General features: G+C 41.7%; 1 protein-coding gene across 4 annotated transcripts in view; it reads right to left on the bottom strand.

Moving 5' to 3' along the window:
- LOC105285240 (Down syndrome cell adhesion molecule-like protein Dscam2) overlaps nt 1–22,519 on the bottom strand; it is a 97,079-nt gene that overhangs the window by 15,640 nt on the left and 58,920 nt on the right. For all 4 annotated transcript variants that reach the window (XM_011349343.3, XM_011349344.3, XM_011349342.3 and 1 more), the window contains exons 3-5: nt 13,067–13,253; nt 12,659–12,801; nt 5,268–5,432 (exon numbers count right to left, since the gene is read on the bottom strand). In XM_011349343.3, the coding sequence (XP_011347645.1) occupies nt 5,268–5,432; nt 12,659–12,801; nt 13,067–13,253 (495 nt within the window). The remainder of the gene's footprint in view (nt 1–5,267; nt 5,433–12,658; nt 12,802–13,066; nt 13,254–22,519) is intronic.

Raw genomic sequence — 22,519 nt, 5'->3', positions numbered from 1 at the left:
GTAAACAAGAAAGGTAGCAACCTGCCGCTACCTCTCGTTGTGAATAATCAACGGAATAATTAAACGGGTATACTGATGCTGAGAATAAAACTTTTTTCATATTTTTTCTGATGCATATATAAAAAATAAAGATTGCAAAATCTGTGGAATATATATGCACTAGTTAATTTCGATTATTCTATCAACTACTTTATTCACAGATTTATTATTTTTATATTAATATACAGGGTGTTTCCTCTAACTGTAGCATTAGAATATCTCTGCTTCCTTTGATGATATGAAAAAAGTCAAAGGACGAAAATCGTTCGATTCAAAGAGACTAGTACTCTGGTAAGAAAATTATTTTTTTAATGTGACCTTTCACAAGATACTTCATTTGCACGGAACATACTCAACGAATCATTTCCTGATCGCTGGATTAGACGTGGTGGAAGAATTTCTTGGCCGGCTCGATCACCAGATCTTACGCCTCTTGATTTTTTTCTTTGGGGACACCTAAAAAATGAAGTTTATCGCGATATTCCGACAACACCTGAAGATATGCGAGAAAGAATTCAGCGTGCGTGCACCGCAATTACTCCGGAATCTCTCAAAAACGTAAAACAATCGTTTATTCATCGAATTCGAAAGTGTATGGAAGTAAACGGTGATCATTTCGAACATCTGTAAAAAAGGTATATCTTTGTAGTTATACATACAATAAATAGACTTTCTTTTCCTAAACATGATTTTTGTGGTTCAAAGTCATTTGAAGGTCAACATATTCTGTATGGTTGAATTTGTTTTTTTACAAGCTACATCATTTCGTTAAGGAAAACATACCATCTCATTTAAAAAAATGTTCATGACCTTGATATCTTGTGAAAGGTCACATTAAAAAAAATAATTTTCTTACCACAGTACTAGTCTCTTTGAATCGAACAATTTTCGTCCTTTGACTTTTTTCATATCATCAAAGGAAGCAGAGATATTCTAAGTGCTACAGTTAGAGGAAACACCCTGTATATATGTAATAAAAATATACTGTTATACATTATTTTATAACGGATAATTATAACTTTAATTCACTTAGCATACGTTTCACTCCCCTTGAAGCTTATTACGCTAAATTCTGTCAGCATCGACAAGGAATGTTCCTTCTTGTCAGTCGTCGTCTATATGTAATGCGATTCTAATGACGATATCTCCGGAACTATGCATGAAGACGTATTCACTTTACCGTGGATACAGTTTCGAGCGTTTCTCCTCGCGACGATATCTAGCAAGAACGATTGTAGTAGGCTTGACATCGTTATAATGCGTCAATGATAGGAACGTCATGTTCTTCCCGCAATGTACAAGCGGAATCCCGTGTCATCCAATCAAACTGCTATCTGATGCGACGCGTGACGTAGCAGATACTGTGACCAATATGTATATATCGTATCTTTTAAATTTTGTCTTGGCGTTTTCGAAATTTTATATTATATATACAGGGTGTCCCATGGGAAGTTGCTGAAACTAATCAGCTGTTATTTTTAAACGTATGCAGTTATTGAAGAAACAAACATTGCGTCGGAAAGAAGAGGAAAGTCTGCAGTTTTTAATGGGTATAAATAAAATTTAGCAAAATGTTTGTATATCAGTTTATTTTATTAATGAAAAATATGCTAATAATCAAGTAAGCTAATGATAAATATTTTCAAAGTGTGCACCATCTGAATTTGTACAAAAATCAATTCTTTTACGAAAACTTGTGAAAACTTTTTCTAACATGTCGTCTTTAATGTTGCTGACGACCTTTTTAATAGCTACTACTAAATCTGACACTGTTTCTGCATTTCCGGCATAACAATGGTCCTTAATGTATCCCCAAAGAAAGAAGTCACATGGATTTAAATCCGGCGAGTACGGTGGCCATTCTAGCCCCCTCCTGGGCAAATTTGGGGTATCCCAGACCGATGACTCGATTGCCATAAACTTTATGGATTGTTTCGAAGACTTCCTGGGTTCGATGTGGTGTCGCTCCATCCTGCATGAAATGAAATCCTCTGACCAGGCCTCTTTTTTTTGCATGAGGGAAGAATTGTGTTTCGAGAAGCTGCTTGTAACTTTCACCAGTGACTGTTGATTCGAAGAATTGCAGATAAATTCCTTTTACCGAGATCGCAGCCCATGCTGTTATTTTTTATGGATGTAAAGGTTTAGCCAGGAAAACGTTGGGATTTTCCGACCCCCAAAATCTATAATTTTGTTTATTAACATAACCATTTAGCCGGAAATGTGCTTCTTCCGTGTAAATTATCAATTTTGCATCAAGTTCTCCATCTTCAAACATTCCATTTATCGTCTTGCAGAATTCCACACGTTTCGTCATAGCGCGTTTGGTTAGCAATTGATGCGATGTTATTTTATAGGGATGCATTTTCAGGAAATGTCTTAAAATCCTGTGTAACGTTGTTTTGGATATTTCAAGAGCTTGGGCAGCTTTCCGAATGGAAGAATTTGGATTCTCTTCAAAATACTTCTTAATATCTTCAATGTTTTCTTCTGCAGCTACAGACACAGAAGGACCTGGCAGATCATGTCACGGTCTTGGATAGTTCCATACTGCATAAAATTATCGATAATTCTGATAAAAATAACACAAAACATTATTTTAATGCAGATTTATTGCCAAAAAATGGAGTGAGGTAACGCATACGTTTAAAGAAATAATAAATTCTAACCGTTTCAGCGTGTTTTCGCTCTTAACTTTATGTGTTCCGTATTTAGTACGAAACCCCCTGTAAGCATTGCTATAAACTTTTCCTCTGGAAAAGAAGCACTCGACAAGATAAATCTTTTCTTCCGTCGTCAGATTACTCATTGTGACGCGCACGGACTTGCATCTACCACACCAGAATAAAACTGCGGACACTCAGATGAACGACCGTTAACCGTAAGACCCTTTCTGAAGTCATGGAGGGGAGAACCAATCGTTTACCTTCAGCAACTTCCCATGGGACACCCTGTATCATAGGACGAATGCATGATTCGATTACCGGTTATCTCGAATGTTGCTCTCATTAAGAATATTCTCACGTCAATGTCGCCACCTTTCTACGAGCTTTCCCGCCGATGGCGGTCCTTCGTATTTTGTACTTCGTGCATCCTCGTGAATCCTCGTGCCGTTTCGGACTTCGTTATAGTTCGAGTGATTTGACTCGGATCCGTATCGCTCCCCGCGCTTTGTTTCTCCGCGCTTTGTCGATATTATTGATATGCGACGTGCGATCGCATGACGGAGACGGACGGTGAAATCGACGTCGTCACTTTCGATGTGATGTGTCTTGTGCGATGCATCGCGTGCCTACGGCGATACCGCGAAGAGTACGCGTCGACAAGTATGACACCGAGGGACATGTAGCTTACGTTCTCGATGATGCAGGTATCTTTCTCTCTGGTCCTCTCTCTCTCTCTCTCTCGCGTGTGTATGGCGGCATAACGTTAGCCGCCTAGTTACGAAACAAACGTATCAAGCTCCGACATGACGCGATGCTTCCCATGATATTCCGACGGCACACACGTACGTGTAGCCAAGCGCACACTGGTACCGGTTACGTGCAACCGAGCGGCATAAATATGTATGGGACATGAATGCCTGAGCGCGTACAGGACGATCTAAACCACCGAGTTGGCGCACGTACGTGTGTAGACCAGGTGTACGCGTATGTGCCGGGATTCGGATATAGTATTGGCGCGTATCTATACACGCACTCGTGCGCTCGCGCGTGAATCTGTACGCGCGCGCGTCGCCATGGATGTTCGTCCGCGAGATCGAGCGTTTGCACCCTCTCTATACGCTACTCGTTTCCCGCCAGCGGGACTGTAATTGCGTTAACTCCGCTTGGCGCTCAGATTCTTTCTGCGTCGGTTGTAATTTTTCAAGAAATTAACAATGCTGGCTCTATAGCGAACAATTACTCCTTGCGGGGATTGCGACGAATTATGTAGGTTTTTACACTTGGAATCCGCACGTATACCTTTCAGTTTACACGCGTTCGTTCCGCTCGTGCATTCGGCGATGCTACTTTTTCATTTGTTTCAGCTGAATGCACGTTACGCACTTGTAGCGTGATGCGTTTTATATTCATAGATTAATTTTTTATTGGTAATTATTTAGTTTAACGGAGCAACCTCGGATGACCTTGCCCTTGACATGTATTATAGAGGTCACCCTCCTGAGTGACCTTCAAAAGATTTTAACCGTCGCCCATTGTTTATTAAAAAGTTATTAACAAAAGAAGTTTAATGATTTTGCACGAATTTTCAACTGTCCACGCGAAGCAAGGACTCGAGTTTGACATATATTACAAAAGTTACCTTCCCGAATAACCCGCACTAGGTTTCACCCGTCGCTCGTTGTTTGTTAAAAAGTTATTAACAAAAAAGTTTAATGAATAGAGCATAATTTTACGATATCATATACGTTTACGAAAGAGTAGTATATTTGATGGAATTTTACCTTTAAATCAGAAATAGGTTTGGGTTAGGTTATATTTTCCGAAACTGGAGCCCCGGACACATACGCTCGTTTTCAGCCCGCTACGCGGGAGGGCGGGGGGAGGGGCTTTGCCCCTCCCCCCGTCGGAGCCGGTGTTACAGATTTCACCGTACAGATTTTGATCACCTGGTACACGGCACGGATCCAGGCGGGGGGAGGGGCTTCGCCCCACCCCCCCGCCCTCCAGCGAAGCGGGCTAAAAAACGAGCGTATATGTGTCCGGGCTCCAGTTTCGGAAAATATAACCTAACCTAACCTAACCTAACCAGGTTAGATTAGATTAGGTTAGGTTAAATCACTTTCCTTTCTTCGTTCATATTCGTCGTTTATGTCTTTCAATATTCAAAATAACTACTATATTTTCGAAACTTCTTTTGTTAATAACTTTATAATAAACAATGAGCGACGGCTAAAACCTTTTGAAGGTCACTCAGGAGGGTGACCGTGACAACATATGTCAAGGTCAAGGTCATTCGAGGGTGCTCCGTTAATCTAAATAATTACCTTTTTATTTTATTATGCAAACAATAGGTGAGGAAATCGGGGATCGGTTGGAATTAATGCGAATTTTGTTTTGCGCGGCGAATACGATTAAACGATGCGGGAAACTAACAACGTTGCGTTGTTGAAATATTCAAACACGAGCTGATTTGGATACGCCGTTAATCTCGAAAGTCAACATGCGTTCTTTCAAATTAAAACAGCAAACGTCACATCTCAATACGCTGTGCAATTCACTTACCGGTGTCTGTGTTTCCAGGTAGGAGAATAGCGTCGTCGCGAAACCACGAAGTTACAGTGAGGTGTTCCTTAACGTCCTCCCGAGCTGTACAGGACAACACCGCGTTGCATCCTTTCATGACGGGTTGTCTATTTACCCTGACGTCGTATCCGGATACCGTCAACACTGTAAGTACACATCAGATTGTAATAATACGTTACGTTTTTTAGAGCTATTATTATGGCAATTATTATGGCAATTACGGAAAGTAAATGTCCCCGCACGTATGTAGGATGTCATGTTTTAACTGCCTCTCTTTTGATTTGGCGATTCTCCAGCGTGAATCGATTCTTTCTTCATGAGAATGTGTAGAGGAAACAATCATTTTAAACTATAAAAGATTAAAAGAAGAAGACTTCTTCGAACTAAACTTTCGAGCGGGTAACTAAAATTTATTCTTCAGACACTCCTGAGAGTGAGTGTTACTTTAACAAAACTTTAATTTGAGATCTAATCACTGCAATGTCTAATATTGGATAAATTTAAAAAGATTGTGAGGCAGACGGCGTTGCCGTTTGCCTCAAATGTTTGATGTGCAAAAATTGATTGAAAACTGATTAGAAATTAAATTAAGGAGAAAATATAATGTCCGATATGAGACATCTTGCATAAAGTCTGTTATATATTATACGTATAAGTCGGAGAAAAACGTGGAAAAGAGGAAGGGAAACCGACGATGTAGCGTAAGGCAAAGTGACGTAGCGTTGAAAGCGGAAGATGGATGATTATTAAGAAGTTACCGCGGACAGAAAGTGGAAAATAAGACACAGGAAAGTAGAAGCATGCATAATGGACGATCAAACTTATTTCAAGTCCACGGACAATGGCTGTGTTGTAATGCGATTCACTCCACTTATTGCGTTACGAAGCGTTAAACTTTATTTACGAGAGCAAAATTTTAAACATGTGCACAACCGCCCATATGGTGATACGTTACATGGAAATACGTTAGGAGTAGTTTTTCATCTCGCATTAAGGGGGGAGCCTGCTTTAGAACGTTGAAAATAAGGTATAATTTTACGAATTGTTTTTGGAGAAACTATACAGCGGATCATTATAAAACTTTGATGCATTTATTAGTATATGTTTAAAGATAAAAAAAATTATTTTTTGATTTGAATATATCGCCTGTAGAGGTCGTCCTGGAGGCATCTTAGTGCAGCTGGCATTGTAAATTGGTGAGCATTCTCCTGCCTCCAAATTTCATCCAAACTGAAAAATTGAAATATTTTCTCGTTATTTATGAATTCCCATCGTCGATGAACCTTTAATATTCATAAAAACATTAAGTTAAACAATTATTTTTGCATGAAAAAGTTCAAAACCTTTGCCTAAAAATCGTATTTTTGTGTTCTAAGCTCCACCATTTTGGCACTTTTCAACTTTTTTCTTCTCTCTTTGGTTCATCGACGATGGGAATTCATAAATAACGAGAACATATTTCAATTTTTCAGTTTAGACGAAATTCGGAGGCAGGAGAATGCTCACCAATTTGCAACGCCGGCGACGCGGCTGCACTAAGATTTCTCCAGGACGACCTCTACAAGCGATATATTCAAATAAAAAAATAATTTTTTTATTTTTAAACATGTACTAATAAATGCATAAAAGTTTTATAATGATCCGCTGTATAGTTTCTCTAAAAACAATTCGTAAAATATACCTTATTTTCAGCGTTCTAAAGCAGGCTCCCCCCTTAAATTAGATCTCAACGCAGAAATTTTCGGAAAAAGTTTTGCTAGTTTAGCAGTAATTTTTCATCTCGTTTTAAATTAAATCTCAATGCAGAAATTTTCGGAAAACTTTTTGTTACGAATGAGTTTAATTCAATGGCATAATACGATTGCTTTACTTATTCAACAGTGCGTCTCACTCGTGGTTAAAGCATGCGATGTTGAGACACAAGTTCTCACTCTAAATCTAATCACTCTCAATCTAAGCACACATACTCATACATCAATATGTACGGCGACGCTGAGAACAGCACTCGAGTTGCATGTACCATCCTCCGGAGACACATCTGTTTGCACATGCATATACATTCTACTGACACTGTTATACTCTGCTATAATGAATGTCGGCACAAAGTGTGCGATTAATTTCCCGCATTTACATCCTGAGTTATATTAACCATGTAATCGCTAAGTAAAGTGTGCTAATTCAAAATATCATTACATTTACATCGCCCCAGTTACCTTGAAACGTGTTACCTCTACATTGATTGATTTTCTACAGCATCCAATGTGCGAATATTATCATTTATTTAAAACAATGTTTACCCAGTGTACATTAAGTGTACATTGCATTAAGGCACGCTCAGAAGAAATAACTTTTATAATAATTATAATAATTACATGCATTTTATAATTCTGATCAAGTCACACACGCAATTCGAAATGCACGTGGAGCTACGGAGAACTAGGATTACTGAAAAATTCACGTTCCTCAAATATCGGCGAGGCATCCCACGAAATCGTCCGTAAACTTTCGTCGCTGTAACGCGCGCGATTTCCTCGATAGATCGTAAGTACGCGAAGGATGAAGCGGCGAAACCGGGAGGTTAAAAGATCCGAAGAACGGGGCCAAGAGGAACGCGTGTTGGGGAGAAAACGCGAAACGAGAAAAGCCAGAGAGGTCTGGGAGTCGAAGGTACTACTCGCGCGGTGACGAGACGGCTCGCGTCCTGTCCCACCCTTCTCGTCGCCTAGCCGTCGTAGGAAATTGGGGGCTCCGCGGATGGCGTCCCGACGCCAGGCACCCTCCGCCACCCCGTTCGACGCCGGTTCGCGAATCGGGTCGACGAAGGGTGATAGCCGGAGGACCGGGACCGAGGGAGGCCACGTCGGCGTCGTACGTGACGATAAAATTGAGATGCGCTGGTGAGAGGGCCAGGGAGAAAACGAGAGAGCGCAGACAGGGTGCAAGCGAGCGGGATGAAACGAAATGTGCAAATAAAGCCAATATACGCGCGGATCTCCAGCCAGGCGGGCAACGATATTTCCACGAATTCCTAGAAATCGTTGAAATTAACTTTCCTCCTCTCTTCTCGGTTGTAGGATTCGCCCCGAGGACTTGCTCCTCGCTCCTTGTGCGATCGCTCATGCTACGATCTCTGATACCGCCGCGCTTGCTTGTCGCCGATTACACGCCGATGCAGCGTGAAAATGCACGCGCGTCGTGGCATGTCGATGCACCGGGTCTTGTGTGGAGGACCGGTGGATTTTAAAAATCGAATTTCCTGAAGATGGATATTCGCGTGCTGTAGGACGGCAAATATATTGCCACTCATGTCGCGATTAGCCGAGGACCGATACGAAAACGACGCAGATGAGATAAATAAGGGGATGGCACAGAAAACTTTTAATAAAGGCGAGAACTATTTGTGCCATTTACCTCTCTAAATATTTTATTTTATTTAAAGATCAGGTAATTCTTTTTAACTGTATTCCGGATGTTTTGTCTGCGAGTTCTCGTAGCTAATTATCGTTATGCGAGACATTTCTTACACGTTTTTACCGAAAATAAAAAGTTCTTTCGCGCGTGATTAAAATCGTCGACCGTTTTGCTGGAATTACACATATACAAGCATTTGTCGTCCGAAAGGGTATACCTTTTTCTACCCAAGACCATTTCTCGGGAAGTAGCGGCGGGTTGCTAATGTGGTTACGTTCTTTTTCTAGTCGCGCACCTCCCGTTGATAAAATGGAGAAAATAAAGAAGAATAAGAGCGGTACGCTGGAGAATCGTCCGTCCGCGAAAAGGGGTGATCTCTCACCGTGTGGTGGGCAATAATTCTTTCCTATAGCATCCTATAGTTGGCACGTATATGGAGAAATACGGTTTCGTCGCAAAACAGGGCCGAATAAATATCTAGTATGCAGACTTCAACAGATTAGGATGCAAGATATAATAATGTACAATATGCGAAGGAATCTTTAATTCATCTGCATATCGTTCGTTGTACTTCATAGCACCTATTACGTTCTTTTTATTTTTATATGGTATTGCGATTTTTATTCAATAAAACCTAGTAAAGTGATATAAGATGCAAAGTGATGTGAAACGATATAATCTGACATAGCTTTCTGATTTTTTAAATTAAGTCTCAATTTACATTTGTTGCATAAAGATGAGACGATTATTTATTCGTGTTTCTCCGAGGTTAAATCCATCGTGATGCTTTATTCCTCGACGTTAAACACCCCGCGGGCGATTTTTTGCTACGGGAAAACCGCGGAGAAACGCAAAGTACATGAAATATAAGATCTCCACGGTGTCGGTATATACATTTCTCGTGTATCTTCCACATAATGAAATCACTTGAAAAAAATTAAGATTAAGCGGGAGTAGCTCGGTGTACGCTGTCCTATAGCGACGATTATTTCTCCCGCTGAAAGTTAAGCCCGAAACGTTCCCTTCTGAATTTTTAAGACGCGACACCTCTTCAGAGACGTTATTTCTCGCGCCACCGTGCTCGGCGACGGCATGAAACCTAGGATAATGAATATTCCCTTCGCCGTTGTATCCCACCCCGGGGAGTGGTTCTTCTCACCGAAGAGAACGAAGACTGGACACGTCGGTACCGAATTCCCGGGCTCGGAAAACGCAGCCCTCACAAAAGGGGATTTCGACAATGACTCTCTCTTGGAGCATAAGTCCTTTGGCGAGCACGTGGGGACGGCCGATGTCATTTTAGATAAGTGAACCGTTCCTTTTCGGCTCGCTCGTTTCAGAGGAAGCACCGCTCTTCAGAGGAAGGATTCCTCTCCTTTTGGTCGATGTCGCCGTGTATAGAGGGAAATAACGCGGGACGAGGAGAATCTTAGATAATCTCCAACTTGCACGTTGCATTAATGAACGTACGTCGCACGTTTAAGCAGAATAGTAATTAACTCTTAAGCAGCATGTACCGCTACCGTTGTCAGACACTTGTTATCATCGTGTTATCATCATCAAATCTTCTTATATAAAAATGTACATGTTGTTTGAAGCTACGTCATATTACGTTGCATAAAATGAATATTGTCTTCTGAAATGTTTGTTCATGGAAGATTTGACAATTACACGCTACTCAACATCGACAATAGTTTCTCTCTTTTCAATATGAAGACAATTAAGAACGATTAAGTTTAAAAATCTGTCATCTTATTGGAAAGCAAATAAGTTAGGAAATCATGTTACTTCAAAGTTGGTTTTACTCCAGAGAAATGATACTCGCACGTTAGAAGAACAATCTGCCGATTTATGTTTAAACGATCGTCGTACATCACTTTGAAACCATATTAAACTTGTTTTCTCCGGAAAGCACGAACAGAATGGCTTGATTATTTATGCTTATACTCTGGGGCAGACTGTGAACTTTTAACGAAAGCGTCGAGGAGAAAAGATAGACGAAGCTCTATATCGGCAGACGGTCCATGTGGGACGAGGATGGTGCGGCAAAGAGGTATCGATTGGACGTTCTTTCATCGTCCAGTGACTTTGGGGGGAAAGTTTCGGAAACCACTAACGGCGAAGCGAATTTTTCTTCCCGTTTTAGTCGAATCATCCTGAAAAACTTTCCGGCTAAAGTTCTCCGACGGCTGGGGCGTGCATTCCGTCATGCCTCACGTAAAGCGGCTTTGAAAGGAGAGACAGCCGCTTTTTGGACCGGCATCAAAGAGTATCTGAATTCTCGCAATTTCTTCGAATTTGTATGTGCCGAAGAATACGACAAATATGCCGGTTTCGTTACGGATGGGTATAAAGCGTATTGGAATCGTAGTAAAAGGTTTGATATACGGCACATTCTTGTATTTTCCGATTTTCAGCTTGTCAATATTTTGCAAAGGAATCGCTTTCATAATGCACGTGAGGTAAAGTCGAATTCGCTTGTTATTTTGAAGGTAACGAACAACAGGCAGGGCTTATACATATTGATGTTTCCCTTTTACAATAACAATATCATGTATTCTATTATTTGAAATTGAAAGTAAAATTCGTGTGCGATTTGCACTGGCAGTCGTTCTCGCAAAATCGACGTCGCGTCTTTGCCTTTCCTGGCGGGATTGAAAGCGCGTCATGAAAATGCCGTTGGGAAAGCAAGCAGCCTGAGTGCAACGTAAGCTTAGAGCTTCGTGAAACCGATCAATGTTTACCCATTTAAAAGGTTACATGCACCGGCTAAAAAGTGAACAAGCATGTCGTTTCTTTTGCTGCCATCACTTCATGCTGTGCATTTATCTTCCACGATTAAATTCGTTCCATCTATCATTCAGTTTCATTGTGATCAATGGTATCTGAAATATTATGCCATGAGACATGATAATTAAATAGTATTTCGAAAATAGATTGATATTATTTACTGAACATTTCTCTTCTTCCTTTACGTAGAAAATAAATTCCTGTTTCTTTTCTCAACTTTCGAAGCATATTTTTGCACAGAAAGTTACATCAGTTTTTTATTCTTACTTTGCAACGTGTGAAAAATTCGTTCAATTCTATTAACATCGATAGGTAATTTTTCAGGATACAGGCAATACTGTTACACCGAGTCTCCATTACTCGTATTACCACCATTACTTGATTCGCACAGAGAAAATGGGAAAGAATGAAAAAATGAAAAGGAAAGAAGGATTCTTTTCCAATTGGAATCGTGCAGCGTATGTAGCGAACGTTGGCGAATTCAGCGCGGCTGGCAGTAGTAATGATCAACTTAAAATCAGCCATTTAAATGATGGCTCACGTAGCACCAACCGGACAAAGTTTTGTCTCTCCTTGGGTCTTTCAATGCGGCGCAGACCCGCCCACGTACTCGAATCGAACTTCCTCCGATACAATTTAACGGCTTTCAACCGTTTCCCCTACGGTATTTACTTGGATAGCGTGAAGCCTCCCTTGAAAATGCGAGGTGTTGGCTCCGCACTCATCGTAGCACTCTGACGTAATGGGATGTTCGGTAACTCAGTCCGTTATTGCAACGAACTCCGCACGGAATGGAATGACGTTTCTTCAATAAATGACAGTTATCGCGTATCGGCGACATCAACGACTAGCGAAACGCAATAGCAAAACGCGCTTAGACTTTATTCGCGCGACTGCAGTTTTATACGAAATCGAAACCTACTCTATCAGCGAAATAATAATTTACCAAACGTTTTCGGTAAGTTATAATTCAGGTATTTCAGATTGGATATGACAAAGAAAAGAAATTTCTCTCCAAGAACTTGGCTTTCTGTCTTCCAGATCATCAGACAGTTATCGTTTCGGGCTTGCGTGAGAGACATCCCGAGATTTCGAGTTCGCATAAGTCTCTACGTACACGACTATGCTTTCACTTTTGAATGGGATAAGACGTGGATAAAATATCTTACCAGCACGAAGAGTGACCTCGCGGGAAAGCACAGTCCCGACGGAGCTGGTCGCACGGCATCTGTATCGAGCATTGTGAACTTCGGCTCTAAAATCCTGAGCCAGGAATGGCGGGAAGTAAAGAGTCCCGTTGCCCAGAAGTTGTCTGAAAAAGGATTGAAAAACGAGTCTTGTTGACTCGCGTAATGGACGAAGGAAAAGTAAATAACGCAGTGAGACGGCAGTGTACGCGGATTGCACTCGGCTATCAAATTTACTGTTTAACATGCGTGTTGAAAGAACGCTTCCACTTTGCTTTCAGCGAGTAACGTATCTCGACGGAGAATTTAACGTGGAAGAGCGACCTGCGACACGGACGGCGACACGAATGGCCGGAGAGGTTCGCTTGGAGATCCGGGTATGTGATTTACCTGAGTCCCGGAACTGCTGTAACCGATCTCTGATCTGGGCTGGTAATCCACGTGACATGCGGCGTCGGGCTACCGTGTGCGGAACAGCCTAATTGAGAGCCCGTGGTGTTTGAAAAGACTAGGGTGCTCGGCGGTTCCAGAACGAAGACCGGACCCTGCTGACCAAGCACAAGTTTCACGCTGCATCCTAAAACGAAAACGGTTTCTCGTTAATGGTGTAACGTCAATTTTGTTGCGGCGTCTCGGTAACATCGACTGCCTCGTCACAAGAGACGGTCAAACGCAATTAATTTAGCTCGAGCTAACTTATATTGCCTTTCATCTACTTAATTCTTAACAAGTCTACTGATGAGCAGCACCGGAGATGGTGTTATTTTATTCAAATGACGTTTAACATTTCTCGCTAAGACGAAGCCGACTTATAAACGAACAATTAAAGCATTACCGATTGATTCAACTTGCCATTAAAGCATTTCCTAATTAATAATAGAGATATATCATATTTATTCACTATTTTTAATTAAATAATTTATAAAACGAGTTTATACATGTTACTTCAAGACCAATATTTCTCTATCAGTCATGACGCATGGCTCGAAGCGCCTCGGGCCAAGTGATGGCTCTGATTGGACCCGTGAATTAAACTCGGATGTTGAAACGATTACTCGATTTGTTGGTTGGTAAGCGCCGCAGATAGAATTTTATCTTTTGTCTCGTCGAAGCGGGTGGAACGACCTGATTCGCGAAGCCGGTCTAAACCCCGCGACGTATACATTGTTCGCAACCGAGAAACCGGAGAAATCAATTCCACTAAGCCGAATTCGACCTAGATTTCGAATCGATTCGAGACCATGCTCGTTCCGGGATTAAATGCACGCTGGAGCGAACGGTCGCGTCACTGCCCGATAGCATCTACCAAATATTTCATTCGAAATCCTCGGATTAAGAAGCAGCGTACGCGAGCTTCTATAATCCCTTCCCGAACGTTGAAAGCTACGTTTACGTATAATGCAGATTTTCCTCGATATCCAAGTAAAATAAACGCCCGCCGATCGCCGCCTTCTGCTTGCTTATTCAGAAGGTAAAATGCTCCAATCGGCGGAATATGGTGTTTGTTGTTGCGGCATGGCAGTCGAAAAGCGCCAGGGGTTTGTTACGCGCATCTAGAAATTCCGCGCATACGGAATGATGCAGAAAAGCTGTGGTGGTTGGACAGCTGAAATATGCAACGTGCCCTATTACGGGATGATTGAAGGGAACGTTGCACGGGGACAAAGTACCGGGACGGAGAGGAGGATGCGGCGATCAAAGAGATCGATTCTCGTTGCGCGTCGGGAATAGGAACAGAAATAATTCATGGAATGAATTATTTAGACCGGCGCGACCTAGCGAGCAACGCGGTTTAAAATACGATTTGACGCGGTTCAGACTCTGGTATCTATGCAACCGAGAATAAGGTCGAAATTGAATTATTGCAAGACGATCAAGCCTGTTCGAAGCGGGAAACGTTGGTTAGAACTGGTAATCATTTCGAGCACTTTGATTGAAAAACGAAGGTTGAATTTCAACGAATTGGAACGGCTTTGTTCAGAGATACATCAATCCCATCTTTCGCTCCTTGCGTCTACCACGAGTAAATGATTTCACTTTTTCAAGATATTTTTAAATTGCCCCACATGCTGATACCACTGATAGTACTGACATTGATGCTATATCCGATACTAAGAAAGCTTCGAATGCTAGATTCCATCCACCGTGCGAGATCAGAAGATATAATACGTTCATATAGCAGTGAAATTCTATTCCCATCTATCGCGTGAAAGTTTCGCGTTGAATTATCGACGTGTGACGCATTTGAAAGTTAAAAAATTCTCAGTACAACGTGTTTCCTTTCAGCACTGAACTGCGCTAGCATTCGACGCATAAATTCCCGCACGTTGTCAAGAAGGATGTGGGCACGTAGCCCACGTGTTTGCTTGCTTCTCCACGAGCAAAAATCGAACGGTGCTCCGCATTTTCCGTCGTTTCCGCTTGCACGTATCGCGTCTGTATGCGCGCGTGCCCGCGCACACTTATTTAGCGCTCATTCTTTCCGAATAATTCACGAAGCCTTTCGCGTGTACGTGGTTCACGCATTTTCGATGCTGTCCTCGACATGCAATCACCGGGGCGCCGAGTCATCGCGCTTTTCGCGTTACACGTGACAATAAAAAAAATATACCCGTGTTCGTTGGTGATACGAATACCCGTGCGGAGAGCGCAATATTTTATTTGCGATCGTTGACACGTCAATTTTTAGCATTTTTGCAAATTTCCAGCAGGCTCCGGCTCTCGTGTTTCACGTGTCATGCTTTGAAAAAGCGCGTTTTTGCACGGGACATTTAATACCTACGCACGACACAAACATTCGACGCCTATGAGCCGACGTAGATGAGCGATGCGCGAAAGTAAGCGAGGGAGTCCGCTGACAAAGCTTTTGAAGAGCCGTCGCATTGTTTTTGCATTGCGTTGCCGTCGCTGTGTCTCAAAGTGTGTCAAAGGAACATAAGTGTATGACGTAGCGGCGTGCAACCCCATCGCTTTTTTTTTCTTCCCTCGAATTTCGATATCTCTTGCGGGTAGGGGATGCATGGGCGCGCTTGCGCGTCTACATTCGCAAGGAAGACGTTTTCTGCTCATTGGTCGCTGAAACGTGAACCCAATTTGCGATTCGACCGAGACCGGGATTTTTCCGTTGCGGTCCGAAAGGTCAGAGCACGTACAAACATTGCACGGGTGAAAAGTATACGTATACGGAGCAAAACACGGTTTATTTGAGAAACAAATCACTGATGCATTCATTGAATCAAATTAATCTTTCGTTACGTATATAGATCTCTAAATTGTTTTATTGCATTTGGAATACAAGGCAGAAACTTGATAGTCTGTTGCAAATATTATTTTAAGTCTACATATCAATTAGGGTATCATCGGTTTACTCAGAAAAACATGAAACAAATATGATAATAGTTGACAATACAGTATGGCAAACATGAAGCAATACTACAATTTATAAATGACAGAACGGTGTATATTACATTAACGGTTCGAAACAGGAACGATAAACATGTTTTTCTCAATTTCTACTAAAGAATCAAAAATTTAATATCGCAAATTGCATTTAGTTTATCGTATTCGCAATCGTGAGACGTCGTCTGCTATTCTCGTTCTCATCTATATTGATGCGTTTTCTACTAAATGGATACCAACGTTTCGACACCGCGCATTATCGGCTTTCGTGATAGATTTACTAAGAAAATCCCAAGAAGCTGCATCGGGATGCAAGGCTCTGGCAGGGGAAGGAGGCAACTGCGGATGCGGTCGTACGTGTGACGGGAATGGTGCAAGGGCCAGGGTTCCAAAGTCGACGAGAGAGTAGGTAGTCACGTCGACGTGAAAGATCGTAATTGCGAATTCGTTGACCCGCGACTCGAGTGAGCTTTTCCATGATGGTGGTTGGAAGTCGATGAGAACGAGAAAGAAACGCGGGAAACAGACGGCGAGGGGACGAAAGAACGACGACGATGACGACGACGGCGATGGTGTGTAGGTAGAGCATGCACGGAAGGTAACCAAAGAGGAGATAAAAGAGGACGAAGATACCTCGAACGAGGGGATGTAGCTATGGCGTGAGAGGGTAGCAGCGAGAGGCCAGAAGACAGGGCACGAAGAGCTCCGCCTCGCTGGGCGCGGGAGGGTGGTGGAGAGAGACGTGGGCAAACAGACTTTGCGATCGTTTATTTTTCTGGCAATTATATCCTTCCGTAAAAAGAGCTCGGAGCCCTTTTCACTCCGCACTTATTTCTGTCGTGAATGCGTCGCGAGTCGTCGAGCCTACTGGCGGTTTTCGAATAGTGGATACGCACCGTAAGGAGAAAGAAGCTGAAGGCTTTTTCACGGTATTATGAAGATCTCGGGTTAGCGAACTCGTTCCATTCAGTTGCTCCATTGGTGCGTTTAACGTCTTGATGCTATTTAGCAGAAACGAGGATTGCAACGAGGAAATATCAGTGTACATTTTAATGACACGTTTTCTTTTTGGATTAGATAGAAAAATGAAGTCGCGTTAGGAAGACGAATTCTTTTTAATGAAAGGATGACGTTTACGAGATAAGCAGCTTGAAAGTCAGAATCAGTTTGAAGATACTGATAAAAAGAACACTATTGTGCAGCAAATATTTATATTGCCAGCTTATATGCATCTATCTTTACACGATGATGCAAAATTTTGGTCTGTGAAGCGTATAAGGCTTATAGGCTTTCATCACGGGAGATCGTGGTCCGAATATATCACGTCGTTTCATTAATAGCGATGGAGCGTCGCAAGAGGCAACTCACCGACGCGGTCGATACAACGATGAAGATTAATGATTGTCTGGCCAAGTAATTACCACCGCGTTTTATTACCTCCGATGTGTAACTTCGCGCGAGCGACGTTTCCTGTTCTCGCGTCTCGTATCGTGCTGGGAAAATCGCGATCAAGCCTCTGCTTTGGTATAACGAAGGGTGAAAATTATTTAGCAGCAGTGGCACGCAATCTGAGACAGTCCCGAGTGTCCACATATCCTCCGTATTCGAGGATATGATGCACGTGGGTAATTCTCGTTTAATGCACCTACACGCAGGGCGGTCTCATCCCCATACATCAGGGATTTCCAAAGTTTCTGGAGCCAGGCAGGATTTATTTAACGCATCAACTGGATCGAATGAAGAAACGAAAATTGCATTTTATAGCACGTTATTTGCACGACATCCGTAAATGTGTTCTGACATAAACGTAAGAAAATAAAAAAGAAAAGATCAAATAAATGAGATCAGACTTCATCTTTCTTTATTTTTACGTAGGTAATTTTATTTGCAATAACTAGATCTTCTTGATTGATTTGAAGAACTGATGTGTGAAAACCTGATTCTCCAACTTTAGAATCGTTAAATTTAGGAAATGGATGGGTCAACGATTCAATAACTAAATAACTCAATTTATTTTAATTACACATAAGAGCTCCATTACTGCGCTTCGAATAAAAAGCCATACTCGTAAACAGAAATCTCCCGTAGGCTGGGTACAAGCTGCAGCCCGTAGATTGGAGATCCCTGGTGATATACGTGAGCACGCCCGTGCGTATTATGTAGGGATGCATCGCGGGGATTCGTCCGATAGAGAGACATCGATGACACTATACATATTGACAAGACACTCGAGACCGCCCGCAGGTCCGGGTCGCCGGAGTTACGCCGCTCTTGTCATTCGCTCTCCCTCGCTCGCCCAATACCCTCGGTGAACCCTTCCGTCGTTGGCGATATATCGGTCGCGTTATGCCAAACGAGAATACAGAGAGAGAGAGAGAGAGAGAGAGAGAGGAAGTAAAGTGGAGAGAGGCAAAGAACTTTCTGTATCCACTAACAGCGCTCAGCGCAGAGTCTGGTCGAACTTGAAGCAGGCGACTTGATCAGTAGATGAAGTAGTACTTCATGAGAAAATGAGGGTGCACTGTGGTAGGAATTGCCGGAGGATTTGAGTAGCGCGACCGGCTTTGGTATTAGCTCTTTTTAAAAATCGCGAAATCGTAAATATCTGAGAGTAAAAAGCACGCTAAGTTAAGAACAAAGTTTTAATCGACCGGTGAGCAAAGTTGTGGACGTTGACGTCAGAAAGGATGTATGCTATGCATAATCGTCGGCCTTTAATAATATCATTCGACGATTTTGGAGATGAGATATCGTTAGCTAAAATATGATTAACGTGTAAGATAATTAAGTTAAATTATTGCAGAAAGATGTCTCCAATCGTATTTATTAAATTTGCATACGAGAGAACCTTTCCAATTTTATATGGACCGTCTTCTCGAAATCTGATGAATGTCTCGCATTCTCAAAATGGATAGAGATATAAATGCATTTGCGAATCTATAAGAAAGAATTAAGGAGAACGAGAACAATGCTATGAGCTTCGACCTCTCTTTATAGCCTCTTATAGCCTATAAATGACGAGGACAATGTGGAGCATTTGTTCGACAATACCATACTCAAAACAATAAGTGCTTCGATACCGCGAAACAATACGTCCCATGACAATAATGATATCTTTTTGCCGATGTAGATCCATAGTCATTGATGAAGTAACGTTCGTTCGAAGGGATCGTATATGCATTGTACGAGGATTGAAACGAGATCGTGAAATGATATTGCTGACGAAAAAACGGATATGACGTACAGTAAACGAACGCATTTCTACTTGCTCGCACTGAAGCATGCAACCGCAGCATGTAAATTACAAAATTCGAAATCGCTTAGTTTGCAATTCGATCTAACATGCTTTATTTGAACGGGGAAATTGCGTGGGATTGTCCTCTGCGTGTTTTACGTTTCAAGTTTCTATTTGTGGAGAATTATTTTCTCCCTTTTCCATTTGATCACTTTCGTGCGTTTGACAGTTAAATGAGGATCCAAAGGATTCCATTGTCTTTATAGTGGAATTAAATAATTGTGTTTATTTGCGCGCACGTACCGTTTTCATTAAATTGTTGACTCAACGGCACGAGCGTATCATCCTTATTGCACATCTCTACAAATATACTTTTACGCGAAAGATTTTTTTAGATATAATATAATTACCCTTGCGTGATATCTCCCGCAATTGACATTACCAGGATAAATGCGCGGAGGCGGAAATAAGATACAACTGTACCTTGACGGGGCGTAATGCGAGCTCATAAAGAAGCAACGGAGTGAGAGGGAGGAAAAAGAAGAAATAAAAGAAATGCCAAGAGAAAAAGAGGGTAGTTGGGAGAGGGTTATAGCCTCGTCGTAATGGTTTGGAGGTTGGCGGTTTAAAGACCGGTCAAATATTTACCGGGACTTCGCCTGCCCAGACCTCTTTAATAAGTTTTTTATTGCAGTTCGCTCTTTGTTTCCAGACCACGCTCTCGTATTTACGTGCGCTCGATCGCGTTCGGCGACTGAGAATTCTCTTTTGTCCTTTTTATATAGCCGTGTTTCTCAACATCGAGGTTCGCTTCTTCGTTTAGATGAGCCTCAGAAGCTTCAGAAACAGACGGCAACGAAAAGATAAGGTAAAAGTGAGAGTATAATTTCGCATTTATGTCTTAAATTAGTAGTGATTCCATGATTTTCTTGTCGTCGGTCAATTTTTTGCGGCCTAAAAATTTTGCATACGGAATGAAAAACAGTGGCTGACAATGAGGCTTTGAATCGGGGATTCAGCTCGCCAAGTTGTTGAGGAGGTAGGCGTTTCTCGTACTCCGTACATTTCGCTAATTAAATCAGGAAGAGGTTTACCCTCCACTCTTCCCGTCTTTTTCTTTGCTCTTCCTCAAGTTGACGGAACTTCCCCTGCCTCTAGCAGCTTCGTCGCGTTATTCTTCTACGCGTCGACACGCAGCTGTAAGTCAAAGCGAATGTCTCCGACATTGAGGCAACGAGAAATTGCTACGTAAATGGACGCGCGAGGAAAAACTAGCGCATTCATTTTAAAATCCTCTTTTAAAGCTTGCTGATTGCAGGAGAAATGCATTTCCACCAAGGAAACAGTTCGCCCGTCTTTTAGACAGATATTTAAACAGATCCGCAAATGAAAATGATTCTTTGAGGCGCATTAAGATTTTTCTCAAACCACGGGAATGTTCTCTCCAAGATTTGTTAGTTGATCATTGAACGAAATTTTTCTTCCTTTCTCTTCTGTATCTCGGAGAACTTTTGCGAGTTGTCAAGCGTGCATATCTACCACATCGTCGTGATGTTTCTTTCATGAAATTGTTTAGGTCGGGAATGCGACACGGGAAATAAAACAGAGACGTCTGTTGCATCGTGATTTGCTTTTAGTATAAAATTCGCTTTGACCGATAGCGCTGAAGAAGCGACAGACTTTGCTGTCGCGAAAACGACGACTTTTCCTGCAGAGAGGACGACAGTGGGATGATGGATTCCATTTTGATGGAATCAACTGATTTCCATCTTGGAAGCATCAAGCCTAGCGTCGCCTGTGGAAAAAGTAATAATCCCCACGTTGATGATCATAATGGTGACTTAAGGGGGGAGCCTGCTTTAGAACGCTGAAAATAAGGTATATTTTACGAATTGTTTTTGGAGAAACTATACAGCGGATCATTATAAAACTTTGATGCATTTATTAGTACATGTTTAAAGATAAAAAAAATTATTTTTTGATTTGAATATATCGCTTGTAGAGGTCGTCCTGGAGAAATCTTAGTGCAGCCGCGTCGCCGGCATTGCAAATTGGTGAGCATTCTCCTGCCTCCAAATTTCGTCTAAACTGAAAAATTGAAATATGTTCTCGTTATTTATGAATTCCCATCGTCGATGAACCAAAGAGAGAAGAAAAAAGTTGAAAAGTGCCAAAATGGTGGAGCTTAGAACATAAAAGTACGATTTTTAGGCAAAGTTGTTGAACTTTTTCATGCAAAAATAATTGTTTAACTTAATGTTTTTATGAATATTAAAGGTTCATCGACGATGGGAATTCATAAATAACGAGAAAATATTTCAATTTTTCAGTTTGGATGAAATTTGGAGGCAGGAGAATGCTCGCCAATTTACAATGCCGGCTGCACTAAGATGCCTCCAGGACGACCTCTACAGGCGATATATTCAAATCAAAAAATAATTTTTTTTATCTTTAAACATGTACTAATAAATGCATCAAAGTTTTATAATGATCCGCTGTATAGTTTCTCCAAAAACAATTCGTAAAATTATACCTTATTTTCAACGTTCTAGAGCAGGCTCCCCCCTTAATTATCTCGTGCACGATACCTCGTCATAGTTCTCGCTCATGGCTGATAGTTACTCCACTCAAACGGATTCGGTGCATCGTGTTCCGTTCCATTCGCTTGCGAAGTCGAGCGGAGCAGCGCGTGCGAGCAGAAGAGAAAGGGGTTATATCGAAGCTTTCGGGGTATTGGGGCTTTTGGGGATGAAATCCGCTCGTCCGTTCACGCGCCCGTCAGGCTGTTATAGTGTAAGCCGATTATGCTGCTGCCCCATGCGACTCTCTCCATCATCCTCTTCCCCTCTAACTCTCCCTTCCTGCCAACTGATCGTCTATCCCCCAATTTATCCTCCTCTCTTCTCCCTCGCGGCGCAGAAAGTTCTCAAATGTAGCAATACTGATTTGATAGACTATATTGGTGCGTTGGATAATTTATCTAACGTAAATGTGATCAGAATTCAAACACAATTACGCTAATAATCATAAGGACATCTTGTGAAAGTTTATATTTTTTGTTAGAAAATATTTAACGTCTGTCCTAGATGTGGAACATCTGCCGACGTAAAATGGTTTGGCTGAGGAAATGAGGTACCAATTGAAGAAAATGAAAAAATTAAGCTACATCATTCAGGAAATAATATTTTTCAAACAATGAAATGTTATTT

The sequence above is a fragment of the Ooceraea biroi genome, chromosome 5, assembly GCF_003672135.1.
Source record: "Ooceraea biroi isolate clonal line C1 chromosome 5, Obir_v5.4, whole genome shotgun sequence".
NCBI classification, from domain to species: domain Eukaryota; kingdom Metazoa; phylum Arthropoda; class Insecta; order Hymenoptera; family Formicidae; genus Ooceraea; species Ooceraea biroi.
This window is presented reverse-complemented; position numbering and strand designations above follow the sequence as displayed.